The sequence below is a fragment of the Prosopis cineraria genome, unplaced genomic scaffold (genome assembly GCF_029017545.1).
Source record: "Prosopis cineraria cultivar Desert tree isolate PC_DT_omini unplaced genomic scaffold, ASM2901754v1 PC12, whole genome shotgun sequence".
NCBI lineage: Eukaryota > Viridiplantae > Streptophyta > Magnoliopsida > Fabales > Fabaceae > Prosopis > Prosopis cineraria.
In genome coordinates this window covers 43094132-43110832 of record NW_026555343.1, presented here as the reverse complement: position 1 = coordinate 43110832, position 16701 = coordinate 43094132, and the positions used below count along the sequence as shown (strand labels likewise).

The following is a 16701-nucleotide window of genomic DNA, read 5'->3' as shown; positions in this document are numbered from 1 at the left end:
ACTGCGTCCCCTTTTATCAGTTCCTGCCGATTCGAGGTATCTAGTTTATTATAGAATGTTTGTGCCATAAAAATATTTTTTTTATGGTCCTGCCAATTTTTTCTAGGTTGTGACTAATGTATAGGACATGAGGGAGTAACTATTTGGAGGAAAAGTTAAACTGATTGGTCTACAAATAATTTTTATTGTAGAATGTTTTTTTCTACCATTTTCTTGGTTAAGTGATGGTCACAGTGAACTTTTGGTAATAGTAAAGATCAAATTGTAATATTTTTAAAAATTTAAAAAATATTGCATTAAAAATAAATTTAAAGTTTCAGATGTTTCTGGACTTAAATTTGAAGATTATTTTGCTCGTTTTCCCTCTTAAATATTCATTAAGGTAGCATTGGATGGGTGGATTTATATTTAAATTTTAGATTTAAAATTTTGGATCATGATCTCACATTTCAAATCTATATATTTTAAAATTTTTATTTGGATAATTTAAAAAATTTTCAATAAAAAAGAGATATAAATTGAAATTTAAAATAAAAATGAAAAATTGAAAACGGTAAATTTATTTTTATTTTTTTAATAGATGAAAGGTGATAGTAAGAGATGAAAATATAGAGTTGTAGATGTATTGATAGTAAAAATGAAAAGAGAATAAAATATTTAAAATGATTAAAATTTTAAAGGAAATTTAAAATTACACAAGAATTATAATAAAAAAATGAATTGGGCAGTCTTAATTCATAATATTTTTGTGTGTCGAGATAGAAATTTATTTCAAATCCAAATCTTGATTCTCTTTAATCCAAACACACTATAAGAGTAATTTTTTTTTAAAAAAAGTCACAAATTGATCTCGACAACATCAAATGTTTTATAATTTAAGACACACCATCTTTAAAATTAATGCCTTGCAACTTTTTACAGAAGGTGTATTTATTAATTTAGAACTAAAAATTCAGGCAGGCCGGACATATTGAGACTCAGCCTGAATAAGCCTGACTTAAATAGGCTCAAATTTGAACAGTCTCGACTCCTTAAAAAGTCCAAATAACTAAACTTGGCCTGAATTCTTTTGAGTTTCGGGTGGCTCGAATACCCAACTTTTATTTTTTTAAAATTATTTTTTGTTAAAATTTTTACTTTAAAATTAATTATTATATTTTTAAAAAATATATAATATATTTTTTTAATACTTAAATGATGTATAGGATTCAAATATATGATATTTTAGTATAAAATGACCTAAAATTTTAAAAATTAATTAATATTTATTACATTTTATATATTTTGTAAAAATAAAAAAATTTTATTCGGGTATTCGGATTAATTCCAATAGGCTCAAACATAAAAATATTGTATTTTTTAAAGTTTGGTCCTAATTTTTTTTTAAGCAGATTTCGGTTAACACATTAAATTCAACCTGAATTACCGACTCTGTTTATTATTTACTTGGCTTAGATAGTAAACGTATGCTTTTACAGTTGCATAATCATCGACCAAGCCGGAGACATCCTTTTAGACTGACTGTTCTTTTTTTTTTTTTTAATGCATTTAGAGCGATTGTTCTGTTTATATTATTTTAATGAATTTGATCATTCAAGTTGGAGACAAAAGATAAAGATGGTGGTAGAATCAGTTAAAAAAGAGGATTGAGGGACCATTGCAGCAGATTAGGAAGGGCATGAGGACCCGAAAAAGTGGTCCAACGAGGATGTTGTGGTCCTCTCATCTCGAGGCTTTTATATGGCAGGAAGTTGTACTAACCTACCACGTGCCACAACAATATACTTCAAATAATTCCTCTCTTTCTCTTTTGCAAATGGAGACTATCATTCAACATTCTTGTGTGTTTAGTTAGGCATGCCCCTTCTCATTTATCGCATTAAACTCTTTGGAAAGATGAAATTACCACTAAAATTCTTCTAGTCAATTGGTCTAAAAATTAGTTAATCTCATTCCATGATTTGCAATCCTCAACACAAATTTCCAAGTAATATTTATTGATTTATAAAGGAAAAACTTGTCAAATTAATTATTGTTTAGAAATCATTTTCTTTCATATACTATCGAACTCAAGTTTTAAAAGTCACAAATGAAAGTACGAGAGGAGCAAATCATTGACATTGAAGGTAGTAATATATGTGATAAGCTTCTTTTATAGATGGGCGAATTTTCACGAGTAGTCATAACTATTTACCCATATGCACACACTCATGGGTTGGTGGTGGTGGACCACTTGGGATTCTGTGTCCACCTTCAGGCATCAATCCAACCTGTTCACAGTTCAAACAATGCACCCCCTCTGATCTTTTGCCCCTACAACAAAGTAATCTGAATCATCCAAAATCTTCAGTGACATTCAACTAAATATGTAAACCCCCTATATCATTCGTATGAGATGTGAGAAATGACTTGTTATTTTTAACTTGTTCATGGTACGGGTTGTTTTAAATTTTGTATTAAAAACCTGAGTTTTGTGCCTTAGGAATGTGTTACCTTATTTATTACTTGTAAATATTATAATTTCTTATATAAAAATATATTTCATAGTATGATTCATTTTAATTAATATATTTTAAATAAGCGGTGCATTACATGGGTTATTTAAAATAAATCATACTATTTTCTGTTTATAAATAATATGATTCGTTGTATTTTTTAATATTATAAATAAAAAGTGAGTACATTTTAAATAAGCCGTTGGAACTTGGAAGCATCGGGCCTTGCCTTGGTTTCGTGGAACACACTAAGGGCAATGCTGAGGTGGCTCACAGTTGGGACAAGAGTGACAAGACGATCCCAAGAGGCCAAGACAATGACTTGCAAAATTACCCGCGGTCCCACACTGGCGCTGAGTCGTCTTGTTCATCACTCTCTTCTCCCTCGACAAACTGGCACTTGGAAATTTGAACAGACAGAAGAGAGTGAGACCGAAGGAAAAGATGGAAACAACAAAAGTGGGTTTGAAGAGAGAAGGCAAGAGGCAACAACAAGCAGCAGGATTCATAATACAGAACCTGAAATGTGGGGCTGCTTTGCTGGGAAAAGCATCTTCTAGTACTCCACCACCCTCCTGGAGACTCGAGGCTTCGTCTCACCATCATGGCACTGTCAAAACTCCTGTTCGTGAATTCCTCCATTTTCCCACTTCGAAGGTTTCTGCCAGAAACCTCTGTGCTTGCCTCTGGCGGATTCTGCCCCACCAAGAGGCCCCACTTGCTGCTGTAACCAATGTTTACACAACACCTTGCCGCCGCCGCCGCCGCGATAAATCGTTTGAGCAGGTTTATTCTCGATCGTCTTCTATTACGCTTGTTCTCAAATAATGTCTCATTTGTTTCCTTGCATTGTTAAGGACCAATGGCTAGCCCCCTTCATATCCCTCTTCTTCTTGTTGATATATACTTTCCTGCACTGTTCTTGTTGGCATTCGGTTCACCACCTCTTGATCTCTCTTGACAATCTGGAGTAATTTTCGTTGACATATAGTAATTTATACCTTTCTGGTAGTTCAAGCGAATTATCTCTTACAAAATTTTTCTGCTTAACCCGTGCTGTTGTTGACTCTGGTTTCACCGCCTCTTGATCTCTTTTGATATTTAGGAGTATTTTAGCCATTGATCTAGAATTCTTCTCACTGCTTGCGTTAGTTTTCTGTCACAGCGATAATAATTTCTAGTGGAATTGAATGAGTTAGAAAATTTTCTCTCCAGCGATTTTTCATGCATTTTCTGATTTCTGTCAAAATCTGATTCTTACCCTGTACCTCATTGCAGCCGGCATCTGCAAGTAACTTGAAAAAACAAGTTGCTGCATCACTTGCTCAGCACCATAGATCTGTTGAACAAAATTGCCACGCTATACAGCCTCTATCCTCTTCGAATCACGGTAACTTGGCTGAGGTAAAGCTTGCTTTTGAATCTTTAGCAGTTAAAGTTGCTTTCAACTATTTTAACAAAAATTAATTTTTTTAATATTATAAAAAAAGTGAAAGATACTTTTATTTTTATCCTTTTTTTTTAAATTATAATACAACTACATTAAATACTTCATACTAATGAATAAAGGATAAAATTAAAAAAAGTGAATTAATTATTACAATATACCCTATATTTTAAATTAAAAATTACATCTAAAAAGGTGTCGAGAGTGTATATTTAGTACTTTATTTTGTTTAGCTCAAAGTGTGATGTACTTAGATGATAGACTTTGTAATGAGTCTTATATTGGAAATTTCACAAGTTGTGTAATGTTTATAAGTTAAAGGACTTTCTCACCTAACAAACTACTCTTTTGAACTCTCTCTTTAAGCTTATAATCGTTATATCGATGCTTTCATTAAGATGCTTTTTCCTTACAAAAAGGGTTATCCATGAATAGATATGGGAAATAGATAGGTCTGGCCCTTATGGGCTCAGCTCTTAAGGGTTTTGGGCCCTTATGTCTAATTTTTAAAACATGACTAGTTTTTAAAACTTGACCCTTATTTAAAGAGCTCATCATTGAATCTGTAAGCCCATTTTTTTTTAAAAAAATTTAATAAAATAAATAAATACAAATCTAAATATAGAATCTTGATCAAGTTTTAAAATGAAGGTAAAAATTTCAATTCAAATCAACCTTATCAAATTCTAATAAATACAAAAACTTGTATATCACAGAGTACGATATTAATCAAAACCAAGAAACAAACTTTCCAAAGTAAATCATGTTTAATAAATTAGTAAAAATTTGTGAACATCGTATTAAAATAAATGTCAAAAGAACCGATATCAATTTTTTTGATAGCATAATGCTTGTGCCAATATTGATCTTTTGGGGAATAAGGTTTGGAAAGCTACCCAAACTCGAGCCTCTTTTTTCAGGATCTATTAGGGCTGAGCCCAAAAGCTAGATTTCCTTAAAAACTCTAATTTTTCAAGCCCGAATCTTATTTAAATAGGGTTTCTAAGCTTAGCTCTTATTCCTGACTCTACCCATGGAAGGTCCTGACTAGCAAGAGGCCAAGTGAAGTGTGTATAGTAAGCCACCATGGACGTTAGCTCTTGATGGGATGGCATTGTAACAAGTCCCATATCGAGTCGGGGAGACTCACAAATTGAGTGTAGTTTATAAATTCAAGCATTTTTTTTCACTCAACAGACTAGTTTTTAGAGATGAGTTTCTTTTTTGAACTTGTACTCGTTACAAACTTCTACTAAAAAGTACATTTAGCAATCTCTCCTCTGTTTCACGGGAGACAAATAAATCACTTCATTGATTGTTTTCAATTATTTGTTGAAACTGAATCGCCTTTCACCATTGACCCATCATTTTTAATGCATCTTATAATACATTTGTATATAGGAGAGTTTAAGTGCTATTTTACCCATTATAGCTGGTTCAAACCAAGAATGATGCTTTTTATCTTAAAACAGGCGGCAAGATGCAATTGTGAGGTAACACCTACAAGTTCCTTGGACGTCAAAGGTAGGATCCGAGAATCAAATTGTAACTTTAAAACATCCAGAGAGTTACGAAAAGTACTTAACCGTATCCAGAGCATCAAAGAACAACATGCATCAAATATATCTGTTGTTAATGACCTGAAAGTGGAGCTAGATCTTTCTCGGGCACAGATCAAAGAATTAAAACGAGAGAAGCAAATGAATATTTGGCAAATGAAGAGCTTAACGAAGCAAACGGCAGAGAAGTTTGTCAGGAGGAGCAATGCAAATGACAGACTTAAAATCGCAGTTCAATCAGTCGAGGAAGAGCTAGAAGGTGAGACGAGATCAAGGAGCTCAAGGAGGCATTCCGAAAGCCTGCATTGTAGGCTGGCTCTGGAGCTTTCTGAAGTAAAGTCCTTGTTTTATGGTTCTTTGAGAGCGCTTGAAAGGGAGAGGAAAGCTCGGATCTTGCTTGAGAATTTGTGTGACGAGTTTGCAATAGGAATAAAGGACTACAAACAAGAGGCACGCTCTCTAAAGCATAAGTCTGAGAAGAGTGATGATGTAGGTGTAGATAACCTTGATAGTTTACTAGTTGATATTTCAGAAGCTTGGCTTGATGAGCGTATGCAGATGAGGGAAGCCAAAGCTGGTGATGATCTCGTGGAGATAAATTCAGTTGTTGACAAGTTAGGTTTTGACATTGAAACATTTCTTAGAGCAAAGGGATCTGTTAATCTGAGAAAATATGGTGACTCCTACCCAGAGGAGCTCGTCAGAGAAGTTTATCCCTGTCAGTATTATTCATTGGATTCATTTCCCCTAAAGGATCAATCTATCGGTGCACCTGTAAATGTGCATGACGATGATAATGCTAAAAATTTTGGATCAGCTTCGGGTGAAGGATATGGCAACATCAGGTCCATAGATCAAGAAAAGAAAGGAAGCCAAATTTCCACGAGGAAGCAAGTTCAAACAAAACAAATCAAGTCAAGCATGTCTCATGATGAAAATCAGCGTAGGTTTGTAGAGAGGAATTCAAGTGACAGAACATCTTTAATCAATGAGACTGAGGTATCAACTGTTTGGGAGGAACCAGCACAAGTTGCACAAGAAAGTGATGGGCCCTTGATCAGGAGATTGAACTCAAGTGACAGAAAAAGTTTCTTGCCTACAGGAGGTGAAAATATTTGCAGGGGAGCTTATTGTGTTCATTCTGTGGTAAGAAGCAACGTTAGTCCTGTGAAACGACAGAGGAAATTACAATTTTCTAAGGTGATGGGCCAATCACAAGAAGGCACATTGAAGGCAAAACTACTTGAGGCAAGGTCAGATGTACGTCAGTCTGGTTCTGAGGCAAGCAAGAGCAGTTTGGGATGAACCAGAGAAGCTTCTGCTTAGAAAACTGGAATCGGTATGGGTTTCATGCTATGTATTTCATGAACAGGGATAGTAAATATCACTCTACTTTCTAAAGTTGTGACCTTTTTTTACCCCTTCCCTCTGTGCATTAGAATCTTGCTGTTTAGTTGGCTAGACATGCATGCATGAAGGTCCAACAGAGTGGTGTCAATTCTACATGAAAGATATATATTTTGACGCTACGACCAATTTGCCATGGGAAATCGATTTAAAATTTTTGCGCTCACATTCAGTGAGGGTGAGCGATTCACATGGAGATTCAGTCTCTATAAGATATACGAGTAAATTAACCCTACAAAATGCCATACATATAAGCATAAAAGAATCCATCTTGATGAAAAATTTCCAATATATATATAACATGAGTTTCATGTTTTGCACAAGTCTTGCTTCATAACTTATGATTCGTGCAGCTTCATATGAATTTTATATTATATGTATGAGTATATCTATGATTTTGTATGACTGGGTCGGTTCATCTATCCAAGTTTTACGACTCATTTTCCTATAGATGCTAGAAATATTACAAGCCTAAGTTAAAAAAATCATTCTAAAGCTGTTGTCGTCATCCATCGTGGAAGTAACTAGGTCATTGGTCTTCCCGCGATTTCAAAATAAATTATACATATGTATGAATATAACACCACATTTTAATGCAAAATCTTGAAGCATTGAGTTTACGGATTTTTTTATCACTTATATACCTCTTCTACAACACAAGTATTCTATTTGATGTGGAACTTTATTTTCATACTAGGTCAATTCAACTTACACTTGACATATCAGTAGTGTTTAATTTGATCCTACATGTGGTATATGCAACCTACATGTGATTTCTTTTCAAAAAAAAAAAAAAGATGGAGCATCGTACTGAAAGTAATTATATTGGAAAATTGTCATTTACGTTCCTATAGTTACAATTTTATTTCTTCCATGTTATAGATTGCTCTGAAAGAAAATAATTCCCATTTTGGTACACACAAAAATAATAGGATATAATAAAAAAGTGTCATTTAAGTTGTGTCTTTGAATAAAAAAAATAGGAAGTTATCATTAGGTAAGGAAATGATAATTTATGCAAGCTGAGTTTATTTAGATTAAATTTAAATTATCCTAACCTCATGAGCATTTGAACTTATTTGGACTAGCCTAAATACTTAAATTGTTAAATATTATTCTATTTTTAGCCAACTTCAATTTTTATCTTGAAAAATTAAAATATTTCAAAAGCAGCATAACATTTCAACATACCTTTTTTATTATCATTATTAAAATGAGATCAATTATTGAAAGAGTCAAAATAAAAGTATATGAATTAACCTCTTGTATTTATTTTTTCCAATATCCCAAAGAACAAACCATTATTAGAACATTAAAACATCATTTAAGAGTGCAAAATGTTTGAATTGAGAGTTTGGGAGGGGTTTGACAATTATAAGTGAAAGCTGAAGTAAATGTTAATTTCATTTTTTTAGTAATTAAAAAAATCAAGTATTTAAGCTAAGTTTATTCAGATTTGGAGCTTGGCTTAAATTTCTTCAAAAATATTTGGACTAACCCATCAAACTTAGCTCAAATTATTAATTTTAATTAGGTAATAATAAATAGAATATGATAGATGTTTTATGTTCTAAATATTGTGAAATTGAGTGGTTTTTCATTTTCATAAAAAAGTAATACTTTAGAAAGTATTCTCTTTATTCCAAATTATAAGAGAACTTTGGAGTAATCTCATCGTCCTAACATATAAGATAAATTTAAGAAAATAGAGTTCAATAAAGATATTTTTCCAATATTATTCTTCAAGTGAAGAGAAAATCTAAATGATATTGTAACATAATGATATGATTAAATAGATATGTGGGGACATTTTATTTGTTTTTTGTAGAGGGAAGGGTCAATTTTTGAATGAAAATAATAGACAGATGATCAATTTAAATATTACGAGTTTTATGGCTATACAAGAAGAAGAAGAACGATATATGTACACCCACTTAGAGGAATGAGAGTGAAAGTGGTATATGAGGACATGGTTCTAGGGGGGGGGGGGGGGAAGGTAAGAATGATAGGCAGGGAGCAAAAGCGAGAACCCAAGGACAAAAAATTAGGTGAACGAACGCAACCGTAAGAGGTGGTTATGTTTGATTTGATAAACTAAAGAACGTTTATTAACAATATGATAGAGATGGAGCAAAAATGTTGTGTGTATGATTACATATATAAAGGGAACAACTTAATTACTTATATATGTATATATATAAGTAACCGATGATGATGACATTTTATTAGGAAGTGAGGTATATATATGTATTAAATAAATGAAAAGGTTGGGGCCCGGAAGAGGTAAGCACAAGCAGTGACAAAATGAGGAGATCATGCTCCCATTATAGCACCCTTTAAAAAAAGGATCTTTCATGATGATCATCAATTTGGTGCTCCACTATGCAAAGCATTCATATAGAGTCGGTCGCAATCACTTACCTCAACTTTCATTTTTCGGCTTGGTTTAAATTTTGATTATTTTCAGGAACCTATTCGTTACCACTGTATTTCAACATACACCTTTAGATGCATGATATATATGGATTGCAGTTATTGTGGAAACCAATTCATTATTATTGTTATGTTTAATTCCATTAATTGGGACTTGTTTTTTGATTTAGACATAATCCATTATTTGGATGATCTCAATTCAAATCAAAGTTTTTATTACAATTCTTTTAAAATTTTAAATACATATAATTTACCTTTATTATTTCTAATTTTAACTGTCATCTTTTAATATTATCCAAACACATGACAAGTCATACTAGTAGGACAGCTCATTCTTATTATTTAGTATGAATTTTTACGCTACCAAAAAAAGGATTTTAAAATACATGAATTTTAAAAATTATATTTTAAATTTTAATTTTGATTCCAAATCAATCTATCCTAACACCACCTAATGTTAACAATTTTATTTTATTTTGTTCACAATGTGAGAGTTACAATCAAGGCTTCAAGTGCATCTTTTCTCCTTAATCATTTGCTTAGGAGTAGAGCCCGTAATTTGGATGAGCCAAGCTTTTTCATATTAAGTTTAAAGTATTTTATTTTATTAAAAAAGTTTATATAGTTAAATCTAACCTTAACACCTTTGAACTTCAGGTTTATTAGGGCTAGTCCGAATACCCAAAATTTTTTAAAAATATTTTTCTCTATTTTTAAATCAATTTTAATTTTTAAGTAACTTTATTAAGTATAAAATATTATTTTGAATTTAAAAAAATAAAAAAATAACTTATTAATTTTATACTTACCTAACTCCATTGCTATTTTGTTATATTATATATAATTTAGTCATGAATTTTTTTATTCATAAATTAATGTCTTAGTTGTTTAAATATTTCTTATATCATGATTATATATAAATATTTATATATTTTAAGTAAGATCAAGTTAACTTCAATTCAATCATTGTTGGATCACTAAATTAAAATCATTACCCCAATTAATTCAAAGTTTTTAAGAACTTTTGGATAAACTGTACTTTTTATTTTTAAGATATAAGAAAAATAGTCATCATTATATTATGTAAAATAAAATAATTTAATTATGAGTAAAATATTATTTTTTGGAATTATTTTTTTTTAATTTTTTTATATTGTTTAACTCCTATATATAAGGGGTATTTATCCTAGTTTATTTTTAATTTTTAACCAAGTTTGGTGTGGACGATAACCAAATGATTATTTAAGAATATTATTTTATTTATTATGTTTATCTAGTAGTAGAGTTAATAATTCATACATGCCCAACATTTATTTTTAAAATTATTTTTAATTTAATTTTTTATTTTAAAATTAATTATCTTTTTTACAAAACAATATAAAATATATTTTTTAGATACTCAAGTCTCAAATGATATATAATACTTAAAATTATTTTTAAAAAATAAGTGAGTCTTAAAATATAAAAATTAATATTAAAATATATTTTAAATATTATTTTGAGATATTTTATTGATTAAAATAATAAAAATATGAAAATATAAATATTTTTAATTTTTTTAAAAATAAATATACTAATGCACTCAATATATGATATTTTAGTATAAAATGACATAAAACTTAAGAAATTAATTAATTTTTATTATATTTTATTTATTTATTTTAAAAAATATTATTTTTATTTGAGTATTTGAGCTTGGTCCAAACTCGATCAGGCTTGACCCAAAATTTTTCAGGCCTATTCAAGCTCCAACCATTAAAAAATGATATTTTTTCAGGCTCCGGCTCTTAATTTTTCAAGTAGGTTCTTGTTGCCCTATTGGGCTTGGCTCAAATTACTGGCTTTAAATCTTTTGCCTCCTCACTTACAACAAGTTGTTGACATGTTTTTAACTACTTATATACAACACTTTATTATAGTCATTAATTTTAGTGAATAACAAAATTGAAAAATCTCACATTTTTTTCTTCACAAATTTAGAGCCTGTTTGGTATGATGGCATTAACAATTATAAAAATGGAATTGAAGATGAAATCAAATTTTATAAGCTAGTTTGGTATGTCAAATCTTAATTCCACAAAAAATGCTAATCTTAATTGAAAATCAAATTTTATAAGCTAGTTTGGTATTTTTCATCTCTTGTTTTTTCATCTTTCATTCTTTCATTTTTTTTTCTTTTTCTTTTTCTTCTTTTGGATCTCTGATCGAATGGCTCACAAAATCATATTAAATTTCTTATATTAAGTATGTCTAAGGATAGTATACTCTATCAAAATAGTTTAAATCATTTGATTAGATACTTCCTAAACTTATATAGTTATATGTAATCTATTTTCTAATAGTAATTAGATGTGAAACTTTTTTTATGTTATAATAATACCAAGGTCTATGATCGACAAATTAAATCCATTGAGCCCTTGTCCTAGGCGGTTCGATGTGTGTGTGTATATGATTTATATTGTTATGAAATTGTTACAGAAATAAATTTTTAAACCTCATTCATTTCAAATTTCAGCTTCATATCTATTTTCATTTCCATCAAAATATTTTACATTGCATCAATCTGCAATAAAATTAGTTTATTTTATCCTATATAATTAAGGCAGATGGAATAATCTCCTGGTCTTTCTGTGCCTTGTGAATGAAGAAAGCTTTCATGAAGGAATTAGCTTCATGCATCCAATTAACCATTAACTAGATTCGCATTAATCGAGGCTTAAATGTAACTTTAATATATAGCATGATATTCTTACAAGGGAAAAAAATCGTGGGGTATAACCGACTTTGGGAAAGTGAAGATGTTCACAGGAGAGAAGGATGGTATATATATTGATCCACAGAATATTCTGTTTTTGACATGGAAAACAAATGGCAAAATAAATAAAGCGAAAAAGAAAGAACCAAACAAGTCTTTAAATGACCAAACATTTGCATTCCCTTGCGAGGATGGCAGACAAATTGCATCCAAAATGATTCCGACATTTATTTAGAAATAGTTAATTAATTACCCGTCCAATCGTGGAGGGAAAGCAATTATGCGTTGATTGGTCTGGGCGTAAAAAGCTGACCCCGAAGCAATTCCACGAAATAATAAAGAGAGAAAAAGCCAATCCAGCATCATGGGAGAGGAATAATCGACTGCATATACTTGTGATCATACACTAAACCGACACGCAATTGGGAAATCAAAAAGAAGAGAAATTAATTAAAGAACAAAATCCTCATCCACGATGCCACATTCAATTAGATTAATTGGCATCAATTCAACACCATAATAATTCGAGATTTTCTAATTAATATCTGGGATCCTTCATGGTTGAATGCGGCCCAGATCATCGATCACAAAGCTTCTGAGCCTATAAAAACCAATGATCATGAGAAGCCATATAGAGTCAAATTAATTCTAGGGTTTTGATGAGCCCTAGTTGGGGAGCTTCCTTGCGCTCCAAGTCTGAAAGGAGGCAGATGGGCAGACCTTAGCTGCTAGTTCATGGATACCTATGGCTTTTCGCAGATGGGGCAAAGCGAAGGTCAAGGGTTTGCATGAAATGGGAGATAGGGTTGCCTTCATCCTTTTTGTCATTGGAGTGAAGGGAGCTCCGCAACAGGGATCTTTTCAATAAATGTCAAGGACAATTAGCCTCTTTCATTAGATTTAACCCCTGTTAGTCCATCAAGCTCCATCTTGTCGGCTCCATTGTGAGCAAATGTATGTAATTTTAGTTTGATTAGACAAAACTGACCCCTTCATTCGGCTTTTTCCAGGGTATGCTTTTTTTTTTTTTTTAAAAAAAATGATATCGATGCTTTTCCCACTCCCATGTTGGCTTAATACACCACCCTTGTTCGTCTCTATATATCTCTCTCTTATATTTATATGTTTCACAGTTTGTCAGTATTTTCTTAATATTTTCTTGTTTGAAGAAAGTTAAGGGTGCATCATAAGGAGGAACAGGCTAGGTCGGGAACAACGTTGGATTAATCTTGATCACATCCCAAAGTGTTTGGGGGGGGTGTTCACGTGTTGTATTGAAATTATTCAAATCAAACTTTTCTGAACTGACCCTGATCGATAAAAATTTTCTATACTTCTATCTAATCTCATCTTCTCATCTTTTTGTTTGTTTTTCTCTCTTTAGGCATAAGGAATTGATAGTATTATGATGGTATTCTAATAAGGAGATTGTGGGCGCGCCAAATGTGACAATCTGGAATTCTCATTAATCAATCATAGATGAAAAGCAGAATTTAGTATAGAAGGAGGGATTAATTGCTATGTGAAATTGTCCCTTTTTATTACATTTGTATCACATTCTTGCCAAAATAATGACAGATGATGTTGATGATATTAGAGTTCTTTGTACATTTTCCTTGATGTTCCTATTCTCTTTGCTTCCACAAAATGTAATAAATAAAAGGGAAGACATGAATTCTGATATCCTAACGTTTTTGTCAACTCATCAATCATCATGCATGCTTATTATCAAACATTATCACCACATATGTGATACATCATTATTATATCGGTGACATGTCATCGTTACCAACCTTAACTAAAGTTGACTATAATTTTAAGGATTTTATTCCTTAATGAGAAACTTTCGATATAAATTGACCAAAATTTGGGGGGACCAAAATTAAATCTATGCTTTTTCATAAACTTTTTGATTATATAACTTTTTACCTGAGTGATCCTGGGGGAGGGTTGTTATTGTAGTACACTAGGTCGGAGCATAGGCGAAGCTAGTTGTGATTCTAAAGACTATCCCAATAGTTAATTATTGCTAAAAATATGCTTTTAATTATAATAGTAATTGATTTTTAAAATGGCTCTGTTGTGATCCAAAAAAATTAAACAGTAATTGATTTGTTGAAAAAAATCGTAATTGGTCCATGATGTTTCTTACAATATACGATTATTTCTATTGTACAATTCAAAAACCTTTAGATTTTTAATTTAAAATAAAGGATAAAAAGATAAAAATATTCACAAAGTTATCGGTTAAGGGCTCTAATATTATATAGTGAAAAAAATATATGAGTGCTCATAATATTATATTATTTAAGTTGGTACAAAAGTGATCAATTCATAAAATGCTGTTAATTACCTAACACCTAAACAAGGATTAACTTATTTCAATTGGCATGGAAACCAAAAGATGACATGGCTAATCCTTGTAGATTGAAAATTGCTTAGTCACATAGTCTCCAGACTCCATTGTTTTATGTCAATGGATTCTGCAGATAATGAGACTAGAAGATTTGCCCAGATCTCTTAATTAAATTTGGGAGTAATAAGACTAAAATTTTTTAAAACAAATAAATTTTTCCAACCTAATTCCACTAGATCAAAACATAATTTGTTGTTTCAAGAGATTACAGATAAGTAACTCCTCCGGGAGAAAAAAAAAATCCAATCACGAAAATTAGAACAAAAGATTCACACAGCTTTATCTCTAACAAATCCTCGATTTTCTGGTAGACAGACAGAATACAGACAGAATCATCAAAATCCACAAAGATTTGACCGAAAGAAACCACCAAATCTAACGAAACCCTCAAGAAATTTTCAAATATTCAAAATCTGGGTGAAATATTTGCCATTAAAAGCTCTTAATAGTCCTGCAAGAGGCTTTGGTGCATAAGCCTTGCCATATAATCCTTGTACGAAGCATATGGAGATTCCAAAGGAATACGAGTTGTAGCGGGCGGCGCCACTGAAGGAGATCCGAGAGAGACGAGTTGTAATGGAAGAATAGGTTCTATAGGTTTGAAGAGGAGAGTAGGAAGGCGAGTGTTGGGCTTGAAGAGGAGAAGATTGGAGAAAGAGAGTGGCTGAGGGACGACATGGTGTGGGAAGAAAAGCAGATCCATGGCTGGGCGGTTATTGGAGAAGGGATTGCTGCCGTCTTGTTCTACTTCTTCCTCTTCCCTTGTTCTGCCATTGGATTTCTTCTTCTTCTCTCGTCGAGCAGCAATGTTGCCCATATGCACTCCGTTGCCCTTTCTGCTTCTTCCCTCTCCGATGGTAGCAGCAGCATTAAATGAGGTGGAAAGAGGTGGCAACGTGGCAGATGGATAAAAGCCACCAGGCATGAATTGTGAGGCAAATTAACAGACATTGTCATTTCAAAAATTTGTCATTTTTTACCAACTTAAATAACATTACGGGGGCGCACACAGTACATTTCCTTATTTTAGAATACTTGATACTTCTGGCGGACAATTTTATAAGCATTTTTATCACTTCATCCAAAAATAAAATACTCCTCCTATCCTAAATGTAGGAGCTATTAGTTTAAGAATTCTCTTTGGTCCTCAATGTAAGCTGTTAATTAACTTTGTCCTCTAAATTTATAATTTTTTAAAGTATTCCTATTAATTGCACATATTAAAGGACCAGGTTTCCATCATTCAGATTTGAGAGCAGTAAATGCATATGGTTAAAGGGAATATTTTAAGAAAATCAGCATAGATTTTTTACAAATAATTAATTTAGTTAATTAACTTTCTTAACCTCTATGCGTTAGTTATCTTAACTCTTACATTTAGGACACCTTAGAGTGAGGGGTATCCAAATACAACCCTTTATTTTGGAAAAAAAAAATTACAAGTGAGGTGTGTAAATTGTGTAACTTTGCACCTTTTACTTTTTATATTTTGCACCCTCTAGATTACATAAAAAATATTTGGGCTTAAAAGCTAATTAATTAAATATTATATAATATTTTGATTACTTCAAGATAAAATATGAAGAGCATATTTATATAAAATATCATATTAACTTATTCAATATAATTTCAAAAAAAATATATGATCACTCTACTCATGAATTTTAGTCATAGAGTAATCATTTTTTAATTATTAAATTATTATTTTAAAAAATTATTTATTTTTAAATTAAATTGTCTTGCACTCGTGATTCCACCACCATCGGCTACATGCAACATTGCTTATGATTCACTTTGCTTTTTTTTTTTTCTCCTTTTTAAATGGCATGCCCTTTAAATTATCCCCCAAAGTGATAAAACATGCATGGAGTTCAATATAAGTTAAATATATCAAATCATAATAACACTATATATTCAAAAGCTAAATTAGTCAAATCGATCGGCTTTCTACGAAATTTATTTGACAGTAGATGGATAATATATAAGAGATTAATAGATATTTGTCCTAGCTAGTTTTGATTTAACAAGAAAAGAAAGGAAAAGGGGAATTTGCTTTTAATTTAGGATCAGAATGTATTTTTTCCTATACTTTTTTTAAAAACATTAGACATCTTGTATAATAAGTGAGATATTTGTAATGCCTCTTATGACATTATAGTACAACATACAATTTTAATACATTTACACCT

The 16701-nt window shown here is 31.3% G+C and overlaps 1 protein-coding gene and 1 long non-coding RNA gene across 2 annotated transcripts; both read left to right on the top strand.

The window, feature by feature from the left end:
- The first annotated feature begins 2854 nt into the window (after positions 1-2854).
- LOC129289567 (uncharacterized) lies at positions 2855-6996 on the top strand. The gene is made up of 3 exons (XM_054926351.1): positions 2855-3281; positions 3774-3899; positions 5415-6996. Exons 1-3 carry the CDS (start codon positions 2940-2942, stop codon positions 6804-6806), a joined length of 1860 nt encoding a protein of 619 aa, XP_054782326.1. The 5' UTR covers positions 2855-2939; the 3' UTR covers positions 6807-6996.
- A 5765-nt stretch (positions 6997-12761) lies between these two features.
- Positions 12762-13785, top strand: LOC129287614 (uncharacterized). Its single transcript, XR_008587750.1, has 2 exons — positions 12762-13107; positions 13481-13785. It is a non-coding gene; the product is annotated as an uncharacterized LOC129287614 (long non-coding RNA).
- The last annotated feature ends 2916 nt before the right edge of the window (positions 13786-16701 follow it).